The sequence below is a fragment of the Lynx rufus genome, unplaced genomic scaffold, assembly GCF_022079265.1.
Source record: "Lynx rufus isolate CCGP_SWC_20201006 ecotype Redwood Valley unplaced genomic scaffold, mLynRuf1.p SCAF_1, whole genome shotgun sequence".
NCBI lineage: Eukaryota > Metazoa > Chordata > Mammalia > Carnivora > Felidae > Lynx > Lynx rufus.
In genome coordinates, this window is record NW_025814823.1 from 85,898,436 (window position 1) to 85,921,628 (window position 23,193).

Below are 23,193 nucleotides of genomic sequence, written 5' to 3' on the forward strand. Positions count from 1 at the left end.
TTGCACAAGTAGATGCTTCTTTTGGGTTTTGTATTTAGTTCTGTGGCCTTGAATAGTCATCAAGTAAGTTCTACATCATGTAGTTTAACTCAAACAATTCTTGTCCATTAACAAAAGATATATTAGGAACTGAAATGATAAAAAGTTATAAATTATGGCATCAAAATGATTTTTAGATTTTAGATTTATTTGAAGGGAGAAGTCCATCATTCTAAAATAAAACATTTTTGTTTTATTTAAATATTTATATATTTATTTTTATTTATTTATAAATAAAAATTTCCCTGCTGAAGCTAGGGATTTTTATGAAGTTTGTAAATATTGTAATATACATATATAATTATATAATATAATATATATATATATTAGAATATTTACAAACTTCATAAAAATCCCTAGTTTCAGCAGATTCAAAATAGGGCAATTTTTGCTCAGTCACATAGAACGTCTTCTTCCTATGGCTTTTCTAATATGACCTAAGGGCAGGATGGTGAGAGGGTGTTCATTTTGACCATTGTAGAGGGGGCCAGGATAAAAGTATGGCCTCAGAGAACCTGTGAAGCAGTTTCTATAGGTGTAGATGTGAGAAAGATTGGTCACATTATAAAACGACACTCTTCCAGCCTCATAGTCCAGGAAGATACCAATAGTCTCAGGAGATTCCTCGAGGTGGAGTGTTTTCTGTGGGTTTAAAAGAGCTTGATAGTCATTGTTTCTATTCAAGCCTATTGTCCAGAACCCAGTCTCAGAGGACACCATGATTTCTCCCCGTCTGCAGACAGAATCCTTACAAATACCTAAAGTCCATTTTATTTTATTTTTCACACTCACTTCCCAGTAGTGTTTACCTTTGGAAAAAGTTTGCTGACCTAATACACAGACCAGGTTATCAAATCGCTGTCTTCTTTTGGGTAGTTCCTGAAAGGTATCACCTCCTTTTACACTTTTGTTGTCATCAGTAATTTGGAGATATGGGTTAGCTGTGTCTGGATCCAGGGTAACATTTTCTATAGAAGAACATGTTGTCAGTCTTGGCTATGATCAATTATATTCAACGGTAATTAATCCAATATACAAGAGTCCTTCCTTTATCTAGGAACTTTTTCTGCTTACTGGTACATGAAGCACATTTATAAATATTCAATTTTCAAAACAAAATATGAAATGAAGAAATATTTTCATTTTGTAGTTGAGACAACAAATACTTAGAGAAGTTTGTCCAACAATGATTACTAATATCCATCAATGTTTGGCTTCAAGTCCAGACTTACCTGATTCAATTTGTGAATTAACTGAAGACAATTATAAATATTTACATTGATTCTCAATGTTTTGACAGTTTAAAATTGTTATAAATCATCAAATGAAATTTATATAGATTTACTCAATTAATTTTCCTAAAACTGCTTTCATATAGGTGCAAAATTCAGATACATGGATACAAAAATAATTTTTAAAGTGTTGTATGCTAAGTATATAAACACACAAAGCAAAGCTAAACTTGATTCAGATATTTACCTAATTACACAGGATTCTGTTAATGTACACTGTATGTATTTCTCCTATTAATTAAGTGATCATAGTTATAAGCAAAACTAAATTCTACTTGTATTAGTGTAACCACAAAGAAAATTCCATTAGTATTAATGCAATATTAAAAATAACTAAAGACTCTTAGTCTTAGCACTGTAAATATAAGATTGTATGCACTTAAAGCCATTGCAGCTTAGTTGCTCATGGGTATTTTTCCAAAGCAATATCTGATATCTAGACTATACTTTATTCAATTGGTAAGAGTGCCTCTAAAGTTGTCTCATGAAAGTAAATATTATGTAAATTAGTCATATAAACTGGAGAAATCTCCTAATAATATTCATTATATATATATATATATATATATATATATATATATATATATAACAGTATATTAATACCTGGCATTTTTTCCTCACAGTGTATTTGTGGGAATCAAATGAAAATACTTTGAAATCATTAATAGAAAGTTAGAAAATATAACACAAATTGTTGTTGTTCCTAATATTAAACAGAGGTCATAAATTTGACAATTTGTTAGATGTCAAAAACTTCTGGTTTTTCAATTTGACAAATTAAATGAAGGGCCACAAATTTTGGTTCCTTGGAAATTAGTGGCATTGTGTCAGTAGCCTCCATCCTAACATAGTAAGAAGGCAGCCTGCCCTTACCCCATTCCCTGTCAGCTACACCCTAGAGACATTCCCCAATGAATTTCTGGTTCTGAAAAGCATGTTAGATGATATCATTTTGGGCTCTAATGTTCTGCTTCCATCCATCACTGAACCTCAGAAGCAGGACCATTTGTGATATATAAGGAGCTATAGCTATAACATACTCAATAATAAGCATAACAAAGTGGAAATTTTGAAGAAAAAAAAGGGATGTGTGTGTGTGTGCGCGCGCATATGTTTGGTGTGAGTTTGTGAGACCCCTTGTCTGGTGGCCCAGTGTACTGGCTAAAAATAAGAACCAATATCCAAATACTTCAGTCTCTAGTTACCTGCATAGCGTCGAGCATATTTCAACCCTAAAATTAAAAAAAAAGAGTATAGTTTTGTAACCAAGGTTTACCAATGAATAAAACAAGAAAACGATGAGTGGTCAAAAGGCAAGTACATGAGTCAGGGCTACAGATGGTCATTTTCATTACTCACCTTCTTCTCCCAAGAATTTTATCCTTTCTGAAAGAATGAGATAGAGTAAGAGTTTGTTTTGAAATATATTTACATGTCTATCCTCACAGAGAAATATTACTTACCAAGTTCTTCATGAAGCTTTCCTGAAATGCAAAACAGTGACAAGTCTTGTGAGAATTTGGTCAGGACTCATTAACTAGACTCTCTTTCTAATTTTTTTTAATGTTTATTTATTTTTGAGAGAGAGAGAGAGACAGAGCATGTGTGGGGAAGGAGAATAGAGAGAGGGGGAGACACAGAATCAGAAGTAGGCTTCAGGCTCTGAGCTCTGAGCTGTCAGCACAGGGCCCAATGTGGAGCTAGGACTCATGAACCATGAGATCATGACCTGAGCCAAAGTTGGATGCTTAGCGGACTAAGCCACCCAGGTGCCCCAACTAGACTCTCTTTCTAATCTTTGCACATGTAAATTGCTTGGGAAGAAGAAAGAGAAAGAGAGAGAGAGAGAGAGAAAGAGAGAGAGAGAGAGATTGAATTCAAGTTATATATTTGGAAAATAGGTATTTAGAGTCTTTGGCTGCCTTTGCTTTATTGTAATTCAAAGGATCATAATGCAAAATTTTGACAAGAAATAGCCTCTCCCAGGTGTTTGTATTAAGCCTATGGACAGACTGCCCTCATCAAAAGAACAAAAAAAAAGTATAAGTTTAAGAAACTAGCACTGAAAGCACCAGTGAGTTTGGATATAATTTCGTTTTCTCCGCACCTTAAGAATTAAAAACTAAATGCAGTTAGTTCAGCTATAATGTTTGCTTTGAAAATGTAATTTAGTCCTAACATATTAAGAAAGAATTTCAGTATACTATGAATTTTTTTCATTTTTTATGTGTGATTTTTATGGGATAGAAAACTGTACCCAGTTTAATCCACAGGTGCAGTAACATATAAAATATATAAACACACACACACACACAGAAAAATACTCCCATATACACATATGCACAGATGTCAGAAGGACAATGAGATACACCCACCCACAAATGGTATTACAACTCTCTGTCCTGACACATCAGAGTAACTACAAGATTCCAGTTTCACCAATGGTATAGGGCTCCATGCCCTTCCTTTCTTTGGCTTTTAACCCTATTTATTTTCTGTTCATTTACTCTCTTTCTACTTTCTTTCACCACTATTTATGTTATTATCTTCCTTTGCATGAGTTGCTGGGCATGCTGGTGGAGGTAGGGGCAATATATGCTGCCACATGTCTTTTTCATGGTAAAGTGGCACTTTATAGTATTTAGGTATTTCCTGGCAATTTAAAAAGTAGAAAATTCTGTTACCTGTTTGCTAGGTTTTATTTTTTAAAAATATGTCAACAACAAGATTTTTGGCTACCGTGCCTGTAATGTCATGTTTATGGATGGAATTTATTTCTACAAAATTCATATGCTTTTAAACCCAGTGTAATAATACTAGAAAGTTGGGGCTTTGGAAAGTAATTAGGTCTTTACAGTGGAGCCCTCATGAATAGGATTAGTGCCCTCATAAGAAGAGCCATGAACACTCGTTCTTGCTCCCATCTTCTGCCTTGTGAGAGAACAGTGAGAACATGGCCATCTGCAAACAAGGAAGTGGACTCTCAGACACCAGATTTGCCGGTGCCCTGTACTTGGATTTCCCAGCTTCCAGAACTGTGAGAAAAATCAACAAAATGAAAAGGCAGCAATCAGAAAGCGAGACAATATTTGCAAATCATGAGGAAAGAGTTAATGTCGAAACCATATAAAAACATATACGACTCAATAGCAAAAAACAAACAATCTGGTTTTAAAAAATGGACAAAGGGAATGAGTAGACATTTTCCCACAGAAGACATACAAATAGCCAAAAGAACAACAGGTACATAAAAATATGGTCAACATCACTATGTATTTATTATTATTATTATTGTCACTGTTTATTATTTATCGACGGAAAAGAAGTAAATGCCAGTTGTAACCACATGAATGAAAGTGAATTGCGATGGCATTATGCTAAATTAAGTCAGTCAGAAAGAGAAAGAAAAATACTATGCGATATCACTTATATATGGAATTTAAAAAAAAACCTGAAGTCATAGAAACAGAGAATAGAATAATGATTACCAGAGGCTGGAGGTAGAGGGAATTTAAGAGATTTTGCCCAAGGGCATAAACTTAAAACTGGAAATGAATAAGTTTTTGAGATGTGTTGTACAGCATAATAATTATTGTCAAATACACAGTATTAGAAAAATCAAAGTTGTTAAGAAGATAGATCTTGATTTTTCTTACTCAGTAAATAAATCATAATTATGCACCATTATGGAGTTGTTAGTTAATGCCTTGGTGATAATTATATTGCAATATGTAAATGTATGGAATCAACACGTTGTATACCTTAAACTTACACAATGTAATTTGTCAATTATATCTCAATAAAAAAGATAAAAAAATAAGCACAATTTAATTTAATTTAATTATTTTATTTTATTTTATTTTGGTTTTAAAGAGCTATTTCAAAGTTGCCAAGAGACTAGGTTTTAAATATCCTCACCACAAAAAATAAATGATAATTATGTGATGTTATATTGATGTGAACATTACCAGGTTATAGTGTGGTCAATATATTCCAAATAGAAATGTGTCACGTTAAAAAAAAAAAAAGAATTCTTAGGGATATGAGCTTTGCCAGATATAATGTTTAATATGTGTTCAATATAGTGTTCAATATGTACCTGAAATTGATATGTGACTTAAGAATATTTAGCATCCAGTTATCAATAGAGTTTTTTTTTTCCTTTGCAAAAGTTTTGCATTTACTAGCAAAAAAAACGTTTTTTTAATTTTTTTTTAAATTTTACTTATTTATTTTTAAAGAGAGAGAGAGAAAGCATGTGCAAGCAGCAGAGGGGCAGAGAGGAAGGGTGAGAGAAAATCCCAAGCAGTCTCCACACTAATGGTACAGAGCCTGACATAGGGCTCAGTGCGGGGCTCAAATGCACGAACTGTGAGATCATGAACTGAACTGAAATCAAGAGTCAGATGCTCAACTGACTGAGCCACCCAATAACCCCCAAGGTAATTTATTTTAAATAAAGTCTACTATCAATATGTGGGTACATCATGCATTCAGAATCAAAATGGTGATTTTATTTTATAATCCAGACAACAAAACATTCTTCTAAGAAAATTATAACAATAATTATTTATCATTTCACTATAATATAATCATGATTTATCATTTAATCTTTTTGTCTGTTTTTGTGCTACATATGTAAGCACAAAAATATAGGCACTACCACAGAAATCACAGTCATGTAAATTAAGGAAGAAATTGATATTCAAAGATAGGGCATAGAGTTGTAAGTAATATAAAAATTTATGAAACACAAATTGTCATGCAGTTAGAAATTGCACTTATGTGAATAGATAATAAAATTTTAAACTAGAGTCTCATGGTGGCCAGCTAGAGTTGGTTCAAAATATGAACAGGGCTTTTTCCAAATATAACCAAATTATATCTCTCCCAAGTGTGATCTGTGTGATATCAAGAAAGTACCATAAATTAGGTTGATACTGTTATTTACAATGTGATGGATAAATGAGCTAACGTGAAAAAAAAATCTGCATTCAGCATCTGGTATTTAACTTATCTGACATGTCCACAAGTAGCATTTATTACTTTTTATTCATGATATTCCTAATTTAACTGCAAAAATTTTCTACTTATCCAGCACATTTTTACTGAGACTCTTTTTTAGACAAAGCACTATTTTCATTGTGATGAATAAGACCCAGTTTCTTCACCCACAGAGGCATTAACAAGCTGCCTGACAATTGAAGCACCATTCCAAAATCAAGGTGCTTTAAGAGAAGAAGGGCCATCTGAGGTATTTGTGCTCATTTTCACAAGGGTTATATTCTTTGTGTTTAATTATAAACATAATTTGTTACAAAAATGATACGTGTCAATTTATTTTTAAAAAGTCAAGGAAAGAAAAAGGGACCCATTAGGTGTCTATTACCCATCTATAATCCCTTTAAAATATCTTGCCATATTCTCATTATCTAAATATGCAGAATAGTTTTACCCCACAATAGTGAAAGGAATAATCTAATGCATGTTTTTCATAATGTGCTTTATTCTTTTAGAGATTAATTGTAACATTTTAATGAAAATAAACACTATTCTATAGCATAATTAACTGATTTATTTTTAATTTTTTTAATTATTTTTTTTTGAGAGACAGAGCATGAGCAGGGGAGGGGCAGAGGGGGAGACGCAGAGTCTGAAACAGGCTCCAGGCTCTGAGATGTCAGCACAGAGCCTAACGGGGGTCTGGAACTCACGGACTGTGAGATCATGACCTGAGCTGAAGTCAGATGCTTAACCGACTGAGCCACCCAGGCACCCCTTAACTGACTTATTTTTAAATAAAACTTAATAAACTTTATTTTTCAAGCGTTGAATTGCTGATTTTTCCCTTATTCTCATAAAATTAAAAACAAAATTATTGTTTTCCCATTCTTCAGGTGATCTGACAGAAAGGGAATAAAAGACAAATGATATACAGAAAAATGACTGTGTCAAAAAATGTATAAAATAAAAATGCAGTTTGTCACTATAAAGAGCAAAGACAAAACAATAAATCAAAAACAGAGAATGAAGATTACGCCTCTTTTTTTTTTTTTTGGCCAAGTGTCACTGAGGGATTGGTTCTAATTACCAGAAGTTTAGGCAATTGAAGAGATTACTAATGTTAAGAGAGTTGATGAATTAAGTATTGAATTTTATTACCAACTTAGTGAATGAAATCACTGGATCCAGCTGTACAGGCCACTAAGAGGGACATTTTGTTTGTATTTCCTTCTCCATTACCTCCCACTCCACCCTCCACATTGAATTATTCATTACGGTCATTTGAGTCTAGCTCCATCTTAGGTTTCCTGCTCTCCCAAGCCCTTCCACCAACCTCCACCCTTCATCACCCTTCTGAATCTTGCTCATTGACTGTGGAAGCTCCTTTACTGGTCTTCCAATGCCCACTCCTGCACACGTCAATGGATTCTCTAATGCAGTCTTTTTAAAACTCAGATCTTATAATTTTTATGTTGAATACCTACTTACTCAGAATTCCTCAGTTCCTTTCACCACTCATAAGATAAATATTAAATTCTAAAATTAAGAGGTTGGTTATTATCTGCCTTCTATCTACCTCCTCAATCATAGTTTCTGCTAGTTCATTGATGTATTACTTTATTAATTTTTATTCTTGTTTTAATTTTAGGTACTTGACAGAAAGAAATATGTGCTCCATATTTGCCAATGTATTACTATTGTAAAGCACATTTTTTAATTGTAAAGAGCATTAATAAATAAATGTAGCTTTTTGTTGGTGGTTAAGATGATGAGGAGGAGGACAATGATGACAAATATTTTTTTCCTCTCAGGATATGTCCCACATGACTAACCTACCTTTGTTAAACTATAGATAAATGCTTTCATTCTTCCATGAATCACGTTTAATTTTTTTTGATAAGAGAAAAGATACTTGTTAGTATTTTTTATGAAATGAATTCAAGTTTTTCTTTACTCCAAAGAAGTATTAATTCAATTCTGGGAAAATGAGTTGAGAAAAATTATTGGAAATGTAACAAATATATGTATAGTGGTTTCAGATTTGGATTAATTTGTAGTTAATTCTGATTTCAGTCAGGATGGGCTTATGTTATACAGACCCATTCAGAGTACTTTTACATTTGATCAACAGCTTTCCTTAAGTGAGAGTGTTTGTTGCATAGAAAATCTAAATCTTAATAGGATTCCAAAATTAAACACAGCAGGGACATAGGCTTCCAGGTCATGGAAATTAGAGTCAAAATTAAACCATAGACTTTACATAGGAATTCTCTTTTCCATTAAACTACCGATTTTACACAGACTGTACACAAACATGTACAGACTTTTAAGACCTGTTTATTTAGTGCAGTGTATATCTCAGAGTAGATTGTCCTAGCTTTTCTTTTTCTTTTCTTTTTTTTTTTACCGCTAACCATATAATCTGTTCTCTACCTTCAAGAAAATAACATTTTTGAATTGAAAATCTTGTCACTGTACCCCTTTTTAGAATTTATATGATTTCCTTATTTTCTTGGATAATATTCAAAATTCTGTTTCTTAGAGAGCATTCAAAATTCTTAGAATGGTAAGGAGATGTTGCATTTACCAGCCTTTGCCTACGTATAGCCTTGTCTAGGTTTTCAGAACCAGAGGCACCTGGCTAATATTGTCTCTTCTAATAGAACCACAGGCTCACCTCCCCTCAGAGTTTAGTGCGTGTTGTGCTTTCTGCTTTACACGTGGTAGTTCTCTCTTTGACCTACCTGTCCTTTTCAATATCTCCAGCCTCTTCTGCATTGACCTTCTTTAGCAAATCTAGAACCTCATGTCTAAGCCCAGTCCAACTGTTGTACTATCCATGGCATCATTAACCCTCCTCCATAACAAATATTAGAATATTTGTTTTTTATTTATTATTTAAATGTGGAATTTGTATCATTCTAATAGCAACTTCCATAAAGAAAGATAGTCCTTTTGTCTCATTGTTTCTTAAGCACTGACTGTAAAATAGTCAGTTAATTACTATATATACAAAAGACAAATGACCTCACTGAATGGCACTGAACGTAAGACCTGAGTTCCAGCTCTAATGGCACACATGGATTCATCTTGTTTTTCTGTATTTATGCCTAAAACTTTGTCTTATGAATAGTTATGTTCACTTTTTAAAGTAGCAGGAAGATACTTTACTTGTTTCGAAAACTTTTAGGTCACACATGGGGTGCCTGGAATTTGTTCTTTAATAATAATGAAAGAACATCAATATTGGAATATTGATATGGGATATTCAAACACTGCTTCAATCAAATATAAATATCACTTACCGTTCTTTTTTTCTATGTTCCCTATATAAAGAAATAAAGAAAGAAAATGTATGTTAGAACGTGTCCTCTTATCCCTATTCATGGAATATCTGTCCTATTACTTGGTCTCAATTTGAAAACAGAGACCCTGAGAACAAAGACTTAATGATCCAGTGTATATGTGTGACACAGAGAGAGATAGTTATTTCCTGAATAATAATAATAATAATAATAATAAACACAAAGTAAATACATACTATTTGACTTGTAAATGTGTTTATGTAGATATAAAATAGGATATTAAAAGTGATCTCTTTTGGATGATGTCTCAGATTTGAGAATATAAGTGCCAAGGACCTACAAATTCTACCCATTCTTTCCAGGATAAGAGGGAAGTCTGAAAGTGGCCTTCAGACCCTCATTTTATCGCACTTCATTTACAATACCTGGCAGCTGATAAGAAGGAAATGAAGTGGGGGGGGGGGGCTTCTGAGAAAGGAGGATTTACTGAAATGGAGGGTTTGGTTTACCTTACTTTGCATTAAAGACGTGGTATATTTGGCATACTCAGCTCTAGCAATATATCCTTTATTTGAGCAACCATAAAAACTTAAGGTGTCTGTCTTGGATTTTTAGAAATAAGGAGGTACTTTCCTGCTTCACACCTTAAAATGTTCCAAACTACAGGCTGTTTAGATGTACAGTCTTGGAAACACCATGTTTATCTTACATTAATATAAACTTACTGCAGATTTGTCTTCCAGAATGAACGCCACATGGCTGCAGACTTAGGGTCGATTGGAATTTCAATGGATTGTACCCCCAACCACTTCGGGATAACCCATTTCTTTGAGTGTTTCAGAGAAGAGTCAGCAAAACTGTTCACAAGGCCTTTCTTGAGAATTTTCTTAAGTAGATAATAATATAGTATGTTTCTTGACATTACCAAATTTATTTAAACAAGTATATTTTCAATAGCTATTTATTAAACATTTGACCAAACTTGAGTATAGGGCCATAGTTATATGTGGCTTTATAACTGGTTTGTAGAATAACTTAGAAATCATCAAGTTTATGCAAAAAACAACCTTATTTAATCTCACTGTTAACGTTTCAAATAAATTTCCCAGAATTATTTTTTCATGTCTATTTTGAGTATTAAATTGTTCAGGCCATGCAATGGCCCATTTCCCTTCTGCCTCAGGTCTCCTACCTTCTCTCACCTCCCATGAAACTTGTGGTTCCTCCAGGAAAGAGAACTGAAGGTGGAGTGGAGTGGGAGTTTGTGTAAAGGAAGGAGAAAAACTTGTCTCACATGAGGGTAGTCTGCGTGCTTAGATGTTCAAATTATCACTTTCTTTTGGAGAGGATTTTGGCAGATTCCTTAAGGTCCTCCCTGTCAATTCCCACACGAACGATAGCCTTTCATGGGAGAGGAGTACTTAGTAACTCTCTTAGGAAGTGTTCCCTCCACATCACTCTCTTGAGGTCACATAGAGCCTAACTGAAAGTCTCATGCCAAATATATTTCTAGGCATCTCCAGGACAAGATTCTTCACCTTGCCTCACTTGGCCCAGAGTTGCATGGCCAAAGACATGAGATTCGATTCAATATAGTATTAAGGGAATATAAGAAATTAATTTTGACATAAGTCTTTCTCCAAAAATTAGGTGTTATGTGATCTTTAAACCCTAGATCAGGAAATAAAACATTAGGTCTGTTTCCTAGCTAATATTTTCTTTCATACATAATCTAGAAAAACAAGGAGCAAAACAATTTGACAAAGAAAAATATAAATACAAATAATTTTTTCCACTCAACAGATATTTGTGGACTGGCCGCCCTTAGCTCCGCATGGATCAGGCTCCCTCAGTAAAGGACACATAGCTCTGACCTGTCACATGCACAGATCACCATGAAAAACAATAATGAGAGAATGCATGGCTGTGGGATACCATAGACTACTCATATCCCTCTCTCAACTAGTGAGGGTTCACCAGGTTCCCACAGGAAAAACAGAGTTAATTAGGAAATGATTACAGAAATAAAATATTTCAGGAATAGAGAAAAACAAGTACAAAGGTACAGAGACCAAATTACCATAAAAAATTCTCCTAAAAACAAGGCCAAGAATAAAGAAAAGTCAAAACAAAAATAAGCATATGGTATATCAAAGCTTATGCATATCATATTTTTAAAATTTTTATATATCGTATAGAAAAATGTAAAGTCTTTAAAAGTGCCCAATATTGATGGTGATATATTTGATTGGCATCCTATTGTATAAAATAGAATTAGCATTAATTTTTATTTAATAATATAGATTCAGATATTAGAAGAAACCAATATGAAGATCAAAATTCAGGTATTAATTTGTATTTAAGAAGTAATAGTAGAAAAATCATAAAGGAATATCTGAACACCTTATTGAGACTGTAAAAAACAAAACAATAAACAGGAGAAAGATTTCAACAAAGATGCCACAGTGTGACTCTTTTAAAATGCAAATCATTTATAGAACTTATAATTTATAATGTTACAAAATACAAAGTAGTTTCAACTTATGACTAATCATATATAGAGAAACCGCTTAAAAGAAAGACCATTTAGGGGCGCCTGGGTGGTGCAGTCGGTTAAGCCTCCGACTTCAGCCAGGTCACGATCTCGCGGTCCGTGAGTTTGAGCCCCGCGTCGGGCTCTGGGCTGATGGCTCAGAGCCTGGAGCCTGTTTCCGATTCTGTGTCTACCTCTCTCTCTGCCCCTCCCCCGTTCATGCTCTGTCTCTCTCTGTCCCAAAAATGAATAAGCGTTGAAAAAAAAAAAATTTAACAAAAAAAGAAAGACCATTTAAAAAATAGTTTATGATATGGAATCAATTGCTAAATTTTAGTTGACCAATATACTTTTCTATGATGTCTGCTGCTAAAATTTAAACAAATACTACTCACCTTTCTGTTCACATAAGAGCTCTGTGTAAAAACAAATATATAATAAAGAATTCAACAAAGTATATATGGAAGAATTTCTAAAGAAACAGACTTTACTCAAATCTTTCAACATCTGACTTGGTAAAATATTAGGCAAGTAGGTGAAAATTAAAAGCTAGAGAAGAAAAAAAACAAAAAATAAAAAAGGCATTGTGTACATTATCTCAAATAGATAATTTGTAAGAGACTGCATAGTATCATGAAATATGCTCATAACTCCATCATCTACGGTCTCCTATCTCCAAGAACTAAGTCAGTCCATTCTGTTCCATCTGCTGATTGTGTGGATGTCATCCTAGAATATTTCCCAAGTAAAGTTCATCCAGATTACACATGGGGTTTGAACTACAAGAGACTGGGACAAGATCAGTGAGCCTTTGAGAGGAGAATATATCCAGAGCCAGAAACAACCTGAAACAGCTAATTAGTCTTTTTTGCTCATCCCAAGAAGAAATCCTGGGCATTGAAAGACATAATTTTCTTCTAATGCTTCATCTAGGAGCATAGTCTGATGATAATACAAACAGCAATTTCTACTTTGGAAACTGGTGTGTGGTACATGAGGAAAATTTTTTAAATTTTAGTGGGTCAGAATAGGTAAGAAAGAATCCTCAAGACATGAGGAAATTTTGAAAATGCAGAAGAGAAAAAAAAATGTTCTCCAAGTACATTTTACACAAGCTTCCTTTTCTCAATTCCAGTGAAAGTGGGTTAGCAAGTAAAACATGCACTTCAAACAAACAACAAAAAGTGAGAATAGCTAACATTAGTAGAGATTTGGATAGTAGACAAGGCTGTGCTGTGCATTGAAATGTAGCACCCTGTACCTTTTCAGTATATCTGGTAGATTTAACTGCAGACCTTCCTTTAGTATTTTCTTCAAGTATTACCCAGTTTCTCCTCTCTGTAGAATCAAAGCAACATTTGCAAACTTCAAGGGATTAGACACAGCATGACCTAACAGAGCTCATGGACACTCGAACAACCTAATTAAGAAAAAATGAGGGGCGCCTGGGTGTCTCAGTCGGTTGAGCATCCAACTTCGGCTCAGGTCATGATCTCGCGGTTTGTGAGTTCGAGCCCCGTGTCAGGCCTTGCGCTGACGGCATGGAGCCTGGAGCCTGCTTCAGATTCTGTGTCTCCTCCTCTCTCTGCCTCTCACCTGCTCATGCTCTGTCTCTCTCTGTCTCTCAATAATAAAGTAAAAACCTTTAATTTAAAAAAAAAAATGAAAGGAAATGCACAATCCCAAATTCCAAAGTGGTATTTATATACTTATATCTTTACCAAGTGTTTTTCTCTTAAAACTTTCCTTCAAAAAAGGCCTGACTTTTTATACTGTGATCAATATGATATACACAAGGAAGTAATGAATGACTTACCATATTCTTTCCAGAGTTTACCTTTAAGAGGAAATACACAAATTAGTTAGAGTGAAACTAAAAATTCTGAGAGTTCACTGCTCTGTGAAGGTGATGCAGTTTATTACAGATGGAGGTTGGAAACTATATTTTGTATCTGTGAGCCATGTGTTGTGCAGTTGGATAACAAGTAAATACAAGTTTCATCCTCATAGAGCTTATTCGCAGAGTTTTGAGAACCTGTACTATGATTCAGAGAGGTCTGAGTCATGACCCTCTAACACTGCCCAGGATGATATTCTCTCGAGAATAGTGGACCTGTTGGGTATTTAGTAGTTCTGAGCTGTCTTACATTAAAATATCCCCAAAGGACAACACTGTAACAAGTATTGCCAAATGCTTTTAAAATTTTTCAAACTGTTTGAATAAATCTCTTTCTGACACTATTAACTACATTTATGATGGTTGGAGGAGGTCATTCAAACAGAATGAGAGTAAAGTATGTATCTCCAAAATCATATCTCTATGCTTAGGAGAGTGCAAAATGTTATTATCTTAAACCCTTGTTCACACAGCAAGATTTTTTTTTTTAACTGAAGCATAATTGACCGGATATACTTTATTAGTTTCCACTACCAAAAGGTAGTGATTGAATATTTGTGTTTTATGAAATCATGAGCAAATTGAGTCTAGTTATTATTGACCACCATACAAATATAATAGAATAGTACTGACTATATTCCCTGTGCTGTACATTATATACCCATTTTTTATTATATTTTTTACTTCTTTTTTTTTTTAATATGAAATTTATTGTCAAATTGGTTTCCATACAATACCCAGTGGTCATCCCAACAGGTACCCTCCTCAATACCCATCACTCAACCTCCCCTCCCTCCTACCCCCCATCAAACCCTCAGTTTGTTCTCAGTTTTTAAGTCTCTTATGTTTTGGGTCCCTCCCTCTCTAACTTTTTTTTTTCCTTCCCCTCCCCCATGCTAAGTGAAATAAGTCATACAGAGAAAGACAGATACCATATGTTTTCACTCTTATGTGGATCCTGAGAAACTATACCCGTTTTCTAAATATATTTTGTTACTGAAAGATAGCACCTGTTATTTCCCTTTACTCATTTCATTTATTCCCCCACCAATATCCTCTATAACAACCATCAGTTATTCTCTGCATCTAAAACCACAGTTTGTTTTGTTCTGTTCCTTAGTTTGTTTTAATTTTTATTTGTATTAAAAAATAATGTTTATTTATTTTTGAGAGAGAGAGAGAGAGAGCACAAGTGTGGGCGGGGAGGAGAAAGAGGGAGATACAGAATCCAAAGAAGACTCCAGGCTCTGAGATGTCAGCACAGAACCCAAACTAGGGCTTGGACTCACAAACCATGAGATTATGACCTGAGCAGAAGTCAGACATTCAATCAACTGAGCCACCCAGGTGTCTCTGTTTTGATTTTTAGATTCCACATGCAAAAGAAATCATATGGTATTTGGCTTTCTTCATCTGAACTATTTCACTTAGCATAGTACTATCTAGGTACATCCATATTGTCTCAAATGGCAATATCTCATTCTTTCTTAATTCATTTTTATGGCTAAGTAATATTCCATTATATAGATATAAACATATATATATATACACACACTATGTTTTATTTATCCATTCAACAATCATTGATCATTTATGTTTCTTCCATATCTTGGCTATGTAAGTAATGCTGTAATAAACATAGAAATGCTTTTTAAATTTGTGTTTTTAATTTTTAGATACTTACCTTGTACTGGAATTACTGGATAATGTGATTATTCAATTTTATTTATTTTCAATATCCTCAAGCAGTTTTCAATAATGGCTGCACCAATTTATATTCCCACCAACAGTTCACATTATCCCTTTCCACATATTTACGATTTGTTGTTTCCTGTCCTTTTGATATTAGTCATGGTGACAGATGTGAGATTATATATTACTGTGGCTTTGATATATATTTTCCTAATGGTTAGTGATGTTTGCATATTTTCCTGTAACCATTGTATATTTGTACGTCTTTTTTGAAAATTCCAGTCAGATCTTTGCCCATTTTTAAATTGGGTTGCTTGAGTTTTTCATATTGAATTATATGAGTTTGTTATATATTTTCATAGTGAATCCCTTATTAGATACATAATTTGAAAGTATCTATTCCCATTAAGTGGGTTGTGTTTTCATTTTGTTAATAGTTACATTGGCTGTGAAAAAAAATTGTTTGATATGGTCCTAATAGTTTGTTTTTGTTTTTGCTGTCCTTGCCTGAGGAACCAGATTCAAGTAAATATTGCTCAGACTTTTGTCAAAGAACTCACTGCTTATGTTTTCTTCTAAGACTTTTATGGTTTAGATATTACATTTATGTCTTCCCACCCGTTATCAATTTACTTTTGTTTATGGTGTGAAAGTGGTCAAATTTCATTCTTTTGCAAGTATCTTTTTAGTTTTCTCAACATCATTTATTGAATGGATAGTTTCCCCATTGTATATTCTTGCCTCTTTTGTCACTGAATAATTGTACATATAAGTGAGGACTTATTTGGGGGCTATTCTGTTGTGCTCATGTATCTATCCACATTTGTGCCAATAAAGTACTCTTCTCATTATTATAGCTTTACAGTACATTATGGTATCCAGAAGGGTGATACCATGAGCTTTTCCTTCCTTTTCAAGGTTTCCTGCTTCAGAGCTAAGAAGATTGCATAGTAGGAGAACTTTAGGCTTTTCTCATTACTTAAACAAAACTAGATGGCTGTCAAATCATTCTGAATACCTATGAAATTGACCTGAAGACTGACAGAACAACTTCACAACTAGAGGGAGAGAAAAGGCGACATTGAGGAAAGTAGGAAATGCAAAGACATGGTTTGGGGGAGACATGGATCCTGGGCACTGTGGAAGGGAGGGACCCCTGGCTGCAGAGAAAGACAAGAGAGAGAGAGAGAGAGAGAGAGAGAGAGAGACAGAGACAAAGACAGAGACAGAGAGAGAGAGAGAGAGAGAGAGAGAGGATTATGCAAGGGAATGCACAAAGAGGACACTTCCTCAAAGCCATTGACTGGGAATAACAAAAGAGCTTATTTCCTAGAATTTTTTTTTATCCAATAGGGCTTACAGCCTGGAGTTTTTAACATCAGGAGGCTTAACTGGGATACAGAACAAAAAGTACTGTCCTACTCCTGTGGAGAAGGCAGGCAAACACCACAAGGGCAGGTGGCTTGGCTGGAGGAATGCTCGGGGAACACAGGTAGGGATTGTTATTCTTGGAGCACTTGAGTGGCAGGGGACATTCATAGGGACCCCTCTACAGGGACAAAAGTTTCAGAATGTTCCACTTCCCTCCCACACCATTGATAATAATTACAGAGCCTTCTGTCAAAGGCAGCTCAACCCTGACACTGTCTTCCTAGCCTGTGATTGCCCTTATCAGCAAAACCTGCATCAGTCTCAGTGAGATGAGACCCTCTTCCAGAAGACCAGTGCAGCCCCTGCCCAAACCATGTCCCTAAAGTTTGTTGTTTTCAAAGTTGGGAGCCTTTACTGGAATGGACCTTGCAATGCTCATTGCTAGAAGACAGGCAAACTACCTAGGGACAGACAGCATGGAAATGGGAATCTGAAAAACACAAGGAACACACAGAGGAGAGATTATTCACTCTTCAGTGAGTGCTTCTCTGAGAGCAGCAGACACAAGAACCCCTCACTGGAAACAAAGAAGTTGGTTGGTGATATCTGTCTCCCTCACCACTCAGTATAAACACAGAACAACCTTTAGTAAATACACAGTGCTGAGACTCGCTGCCTACCTTGCTTACACCAAGTCTCACACCCCTGTGCTCTGCCAATATTTCCATTCCCTGTCAAGTGTGCCTCAGTCCCAGCAAGGCAGGTTCCTTCCGCAGTGGACCGACAGAAATGCTGTCCACACCATGTCTCCCAACCACAGTGTCTTGCAAGGCTTCAGTTCTACTGGAAGTCACATCAGCTATCATATAATAAGCAGACCAGAGCATACTTAGTTAAAATTTGCCACACTCTGGCAAACAAAAACTCAAAAAGTAGGGATTAAGGGAACATACATCAAAAAAATAATGGCCATATATGAAAGACCCATAGTTAACATCATCTCACTAGAGAAAAATTGAAAGATTTTCATCTACAGTCAGGAACAAAACAGGGATATCCATTCTCATCACTGTTATTTGACACTGAAATTACAAGCCTCAGCAATCAGTTAAAGAAATAAAAAGCATCCAAATAGATAGGGAAAAAGTCAGTCTTTCTCTACTTGCAGATTAAATGATATAGACAACCCAAAAGACTCCATCAAAAAATTCCTAGAAATGATACAGGAATCCAATAAAACCACAGGATACACAAACAATGTACAGAAATCTTGTACAGAAGTACAATGTATAGAAATGTGCAGAAATGTTGAATTCCTAATACATCAACGATGAAGCAGCAGAAAAAGAAACTAAAGAATTGATCCTATTTATAATTGCACCAACAACCATAAGATACCTAGGAATAAACCTAACCAGAGAGGTGAATGATTTGTAATCTAAAAACTACAAAATGCTGATGAAAGATATTGAAGAAGACACAAGGAAATGGGAAAAAATTCTATGCTTATGGTTACAATGAATCCATACTGTTAAAATGCCTCAGCATTTTAGAATACATAAGCATTCTATGTTGTAAAAAGATGTTGAGAATGGACATACTTATGTTCTGAACGTGGAGGAAAAGTTTTCAGCTTTTCACCATTAAGTATAATGTTAGCTGTGGGTTCTCAAGTAATCAATCTAAACTTACTGCTAAAGGAGCTAGAAAGGGAAAGGACAACCAAAAATGCTACTGAAAATGAAGATTAGAGCAGAGGTAAATGAAATAGAGACAAAAGTTGAAAATATAAATGAAACCAAGAGCTGTTTCTTTGAAAAGTTAGACAAAATTGGTAAATTTATAGCCAGGTTTATCAAGAAAAAAAAAAAAAGAGAGGACACAATAAATAAAATCAGATAATGGAAAAAAAACACAGCAGGTTTGCAAAGATTATAAGAGAATATTATTTAAAAAAATGCCAACAAATTGGACAAACTAGAAAAAAATAGGTAAATTCCTAGAAAGATACCAAGTTCCAAAACTCGATCAGGAAAAATAGAAAATTTGAAAAGCCACTTAATAATAATAAAATTAGCAATTAATAAACTTTTAACAAACAGGAGTCCAGGACTAATGGTGTCACTGGTAAGTTCTACCAAACATCTAAAGAAGCATTAATACCTATTCTTCTGAAACTATATTAAAAAATAGAATATGGAAGAAAGCGTTCAAATTCTTTCTATGAGGTCAGCATTACCCTGAGACCAAACCACAGGTACAGAAAAACAGAACAAAACGAAATACTAAAAATAAACAAAAACAAACAAAAAACAAAAATACAACTACAGGCTAGTATCTATGATGAACATGCATGAAAATTGCCAAAAAAATATTAGCAAAGCCAAATTCAACAATACATTAAAAAAAATCACTAACCATGATCAAGTAGTAATTATTTCAGGGATGCAAGCATGTTTTCACCATTCACATACCAGTCAATGTGATTAATGTCATTAATAAGAGAAAGGATAAAAAACATATGATCATCTCACTAGAGGAAGAAAAAGCATTTGTCAAATTACGACATTCCTTCCTGATAAAAACTCTCAACAAAGTGGATTTAGAGGGAAAATATCTCAACATAATAATGGTGATATATAAAAAATTCAATCTAACATCATACAATAGTGAAAAACTGAAATCTTTCCCTCTAAGTTTTGAATATGACAGGGATATTCAGTCTCACCACTTTTATTCCTCATAGTAGTGCTGAAAATCCTAGCTGCCACAATTAGACAATAATAATAATAATAATAATAATAATATATTCAAATTACAATGACACAAGCAAATGGAAAAATGTATTATGCTTGCTTTTTAGAAAAATTTATATATTTAAAATGTCCATCCTAACTAAAGCAACCTAAAGTTTCAGTACAAATCCAACAAAATGCCAATAACATCTTTTAAGATAACTTGAACAAATAATCCTAAAACTTTTATGGAATCACAGAAAAAAAAAACTTGTATAACTAATGAAATCTTGATTTCAGAACAAAGATAATGGAATCACAATGGCAGATTTAATGATAGACTACAAACTGCAGTAATCAAGGCAGTATAGTACTAACACAAAAATAGACACATAGATCAATAGAATAGGATACAGAGCACAGAAATAAGCCCACATGTATATACTCAACCTATGACAGAAGATGCAAGAATATATCATGAGAAAACAAGGTTTTTCAACAAGTGGTGTTGAGAAAACTGCACAAGTATATGTGAAAGAATGAAACTGGACCACTTTCTTACACAATACACAAAAATACAATAAATATGGATTGATGATCTAAATGTGAGACCTGAAGTCATAAAGCTTCTAAAAGAAAACAGAGGCAGTAATCTCTTGGTCATTAGTTTAGCATCATATTTATGAACATATTGCCCCAGGAAAGGAAAAATAAAAGCAAAAATAAAGTACTGGGACAACACTAAGGTAAAAATTCTTCAACAGAAAAGGAAGTCATCAACAAAATATAAAGGCAAATCCTTGAATGAGAGAAGTTTGCAAATAATATATCCAAGAAGAGGTTAATATCCAAATATGTAAAGAATTTATACAGCATGAACAATACCAAAAACAATTTGATTTAAAAATGGGCAGAGGACCTGAATAGACATTTTTTTCTAAAGAAAACAGATTGTCAACATATACTTGATAATATATTCAACATTAGTAATTATAAACAATTTACAAATCAAAAACACAATAAAATTATCACCTTACACTTGTTCGAATGGCTGGTTCCAAAAAGACAAGAAATAACATAAGATGATGAGGGGGTAGAGTAAAGGGAACTTTCAGACACTGTTGGTGGGAATGTAACCTGGTGGAGCCATTGGGTAAAACAGTATGGAGATTGTGCAAAAATTTAAAAATAGAAACACCATATGATCCATAAATCCACCACTGGGTATTTACCTCCCAAAATGAAAATGCTATTTTTTTTAATTTGAGTTTCAAGTCTTTACTTAAATTCCAGTTAGTTGAAATACAGTGCAGTATTGGTTTCAGAAGTAGAATTTAGTCATTCATCAGTTCTATAGATACCCATTGCCCATCACAACCAGTGCCCTCATTAATACCCATCACTCATTTAACCCATTGGTCAGCCCACCTTCCCTCTAGCAACCCTCAGTTTGTTGTCTACTTAAGAATCAGTTTTATGGTTTGCCTCTCTCTCTTTTCCCTTCATATGTTCATTTGTTTTGTTTCTTAAATTTTTTTTTTTTGAATGTTTATTTATTTTTGGGACAGAGAGAGACAGAGCATGAACGGGGGAGGGGCAGAGAGAGAGGGAGACACAGAATCAGAAACAGGCTCCAGGCTCTGAGCCATCAGCCCAGAGCCCGACGCGGGGCTCGAACTCACGGACCGCGAGATCGTGACCTGGCTGAAGTCGGACGCTTAACCGACTGCGCCACCCAGGCGCCCCTGTTTTGTTTCTTAAATTCCACATTTGAATGAAATCTTATGGTATGTGTCTTTCTCTGAATGACTCATTTCACCTTGCATGATAATCTCTAGCTACATCCATGACTTCCCAAATGGCAAGATTTCATTCTTTTTTTTTTATTGCTGAGTAATATTCCATTATACACACACACACACACACACACACACACACACACATTACATTATACATTACATTACATATACATTATGTATATGTATATTTTTTTCACATGTTCATTATTGATTCATCAGTTTATGGGAATTTGAGCGCTTTTTATTTTTGCAAATTTGCATAGTTTGGATATATTAGATAATGCTTCTAAACACAACAGATGCATGTACGCCTTTAAATCAGTATTTTTTGTATCCTTTGGGTAAATATTTAGTAGTGCAATTGCTGGATCTTATGGTAGTTCTATTTTTAACTTTTTGAGGAATTTACATACTGTTTTCCGAGTGGTTCAACCAGTTTGCATTCCCATCAACAGTGTAAGGGGGTTCCCCTTTCTGTGTATCCTTGCCAACATCTGTTTTTTCCTGTGTTGTTAATTCTGGCCCTTCTCACTGGTTTGAGGTGATATTTAATTTTACTTTTGATTTGTGTTTCCTTATTGATGAGTGATATTGACCATCTTTTCTTGCTTCTCTTAGCCATTAACACCTTTTTTAGAAAAAAGTGTATATTCATATCATTTGCCCATTTTTAACTGTATTATTTGTTGTTTTGATGTTGAGTTTTAAAAGTTCTTCATCTATTTTGGATAATAACCCTTTACCAGATATGTCAATTGTAAATATCTCCTCCTATTCCAAATGTCTCCTTTTAGTTTGATTGTTTTCTTCACTGTAGAGAGGCTTTATCTTGGTAAATTTCCAATAGTTTGCTTTTGCTTTTGTTTTCCTTGCCTCTGGAGAAACAGCTAGTAATGGCCAATGTGGAAGAGGTTACTGTTTTCTCCTCTAGGATTTCAATGATTTCCTCACTAACATTTATGCCTCTTACCCTCTTTTAATTTACTTTTGTGTATGGTATTCAGAGTGGTCCTTTTCCTTCTTTAGCCTCTTGCTTTCAAGTTTTCCCAACATCATTTGTACAAGAGACTGTCTTCTTCACATTGGATATTCTTTCCTGTTTTGTCAAAGATAAGTTGCCCATATAGTTGTGGGTCCATTTCTGGGTTTTCTATTCTTTTCCATTGATGTATGGGTCTGTTGTAGTGCCAGTATCATATTGTCTTGATCATTACAACTTTGTAATATAACTTGAAGTCTGGAATTATGATGTCTCCAGCTTTTCTTTTCATTTTCAAGGTTGTTTTTGCTATTCCAGGTCTTCTGCAGTTCCATAAGTTCTTAGAAATATTCCATCTCTGAAAAATGCTGGTGTATTTTGTTAGGGTTTGCATTAAATATGGCAATTTTTTTGGTAGTATAGACATTTTGACAATTTTCTATATTCAGTATCATGTTGTCTGCAAATAGTGAGTATTTGACTTCTTTGTTGCCAATTTTGATGCTTTATATGTCTTTTTGTCATCTGATATCTCAGGCTAGAATTT

General features: G+C 34.3%; 1 protein-coding gene across 1 annotated transcript in view; it reads right to left on the bottom strand.

Moving 5' to 3' along the window:
- Positions 1-435: 435 nt before the first annotated feature.
- Positions 436-23,193, bottom strand: part of LOC124509038 (butyrophilin subfamily 1 member A1-like) — a 70,036-nt gene continuing 47,278 nt past the window's right edge. Inside the window, exons 6-8 of the mRNA XM_047075680.1 lie at positions 2,795-2,815; positions 2,537-2,563; positions 436-1,007 (exon numbers count right to left, since the gene is read on the bottom strand). Of these exons, the coding sequence (XP_046931636.1) occupies positions 436-1,007; positions 2,537-2,563; positions 2,795-2,815 (620 nt within the window). The remainder of the gene's footprint in view (positions 1,008-2,536; positions 2,564-2,794; positions 2,816-23,193) is intronic.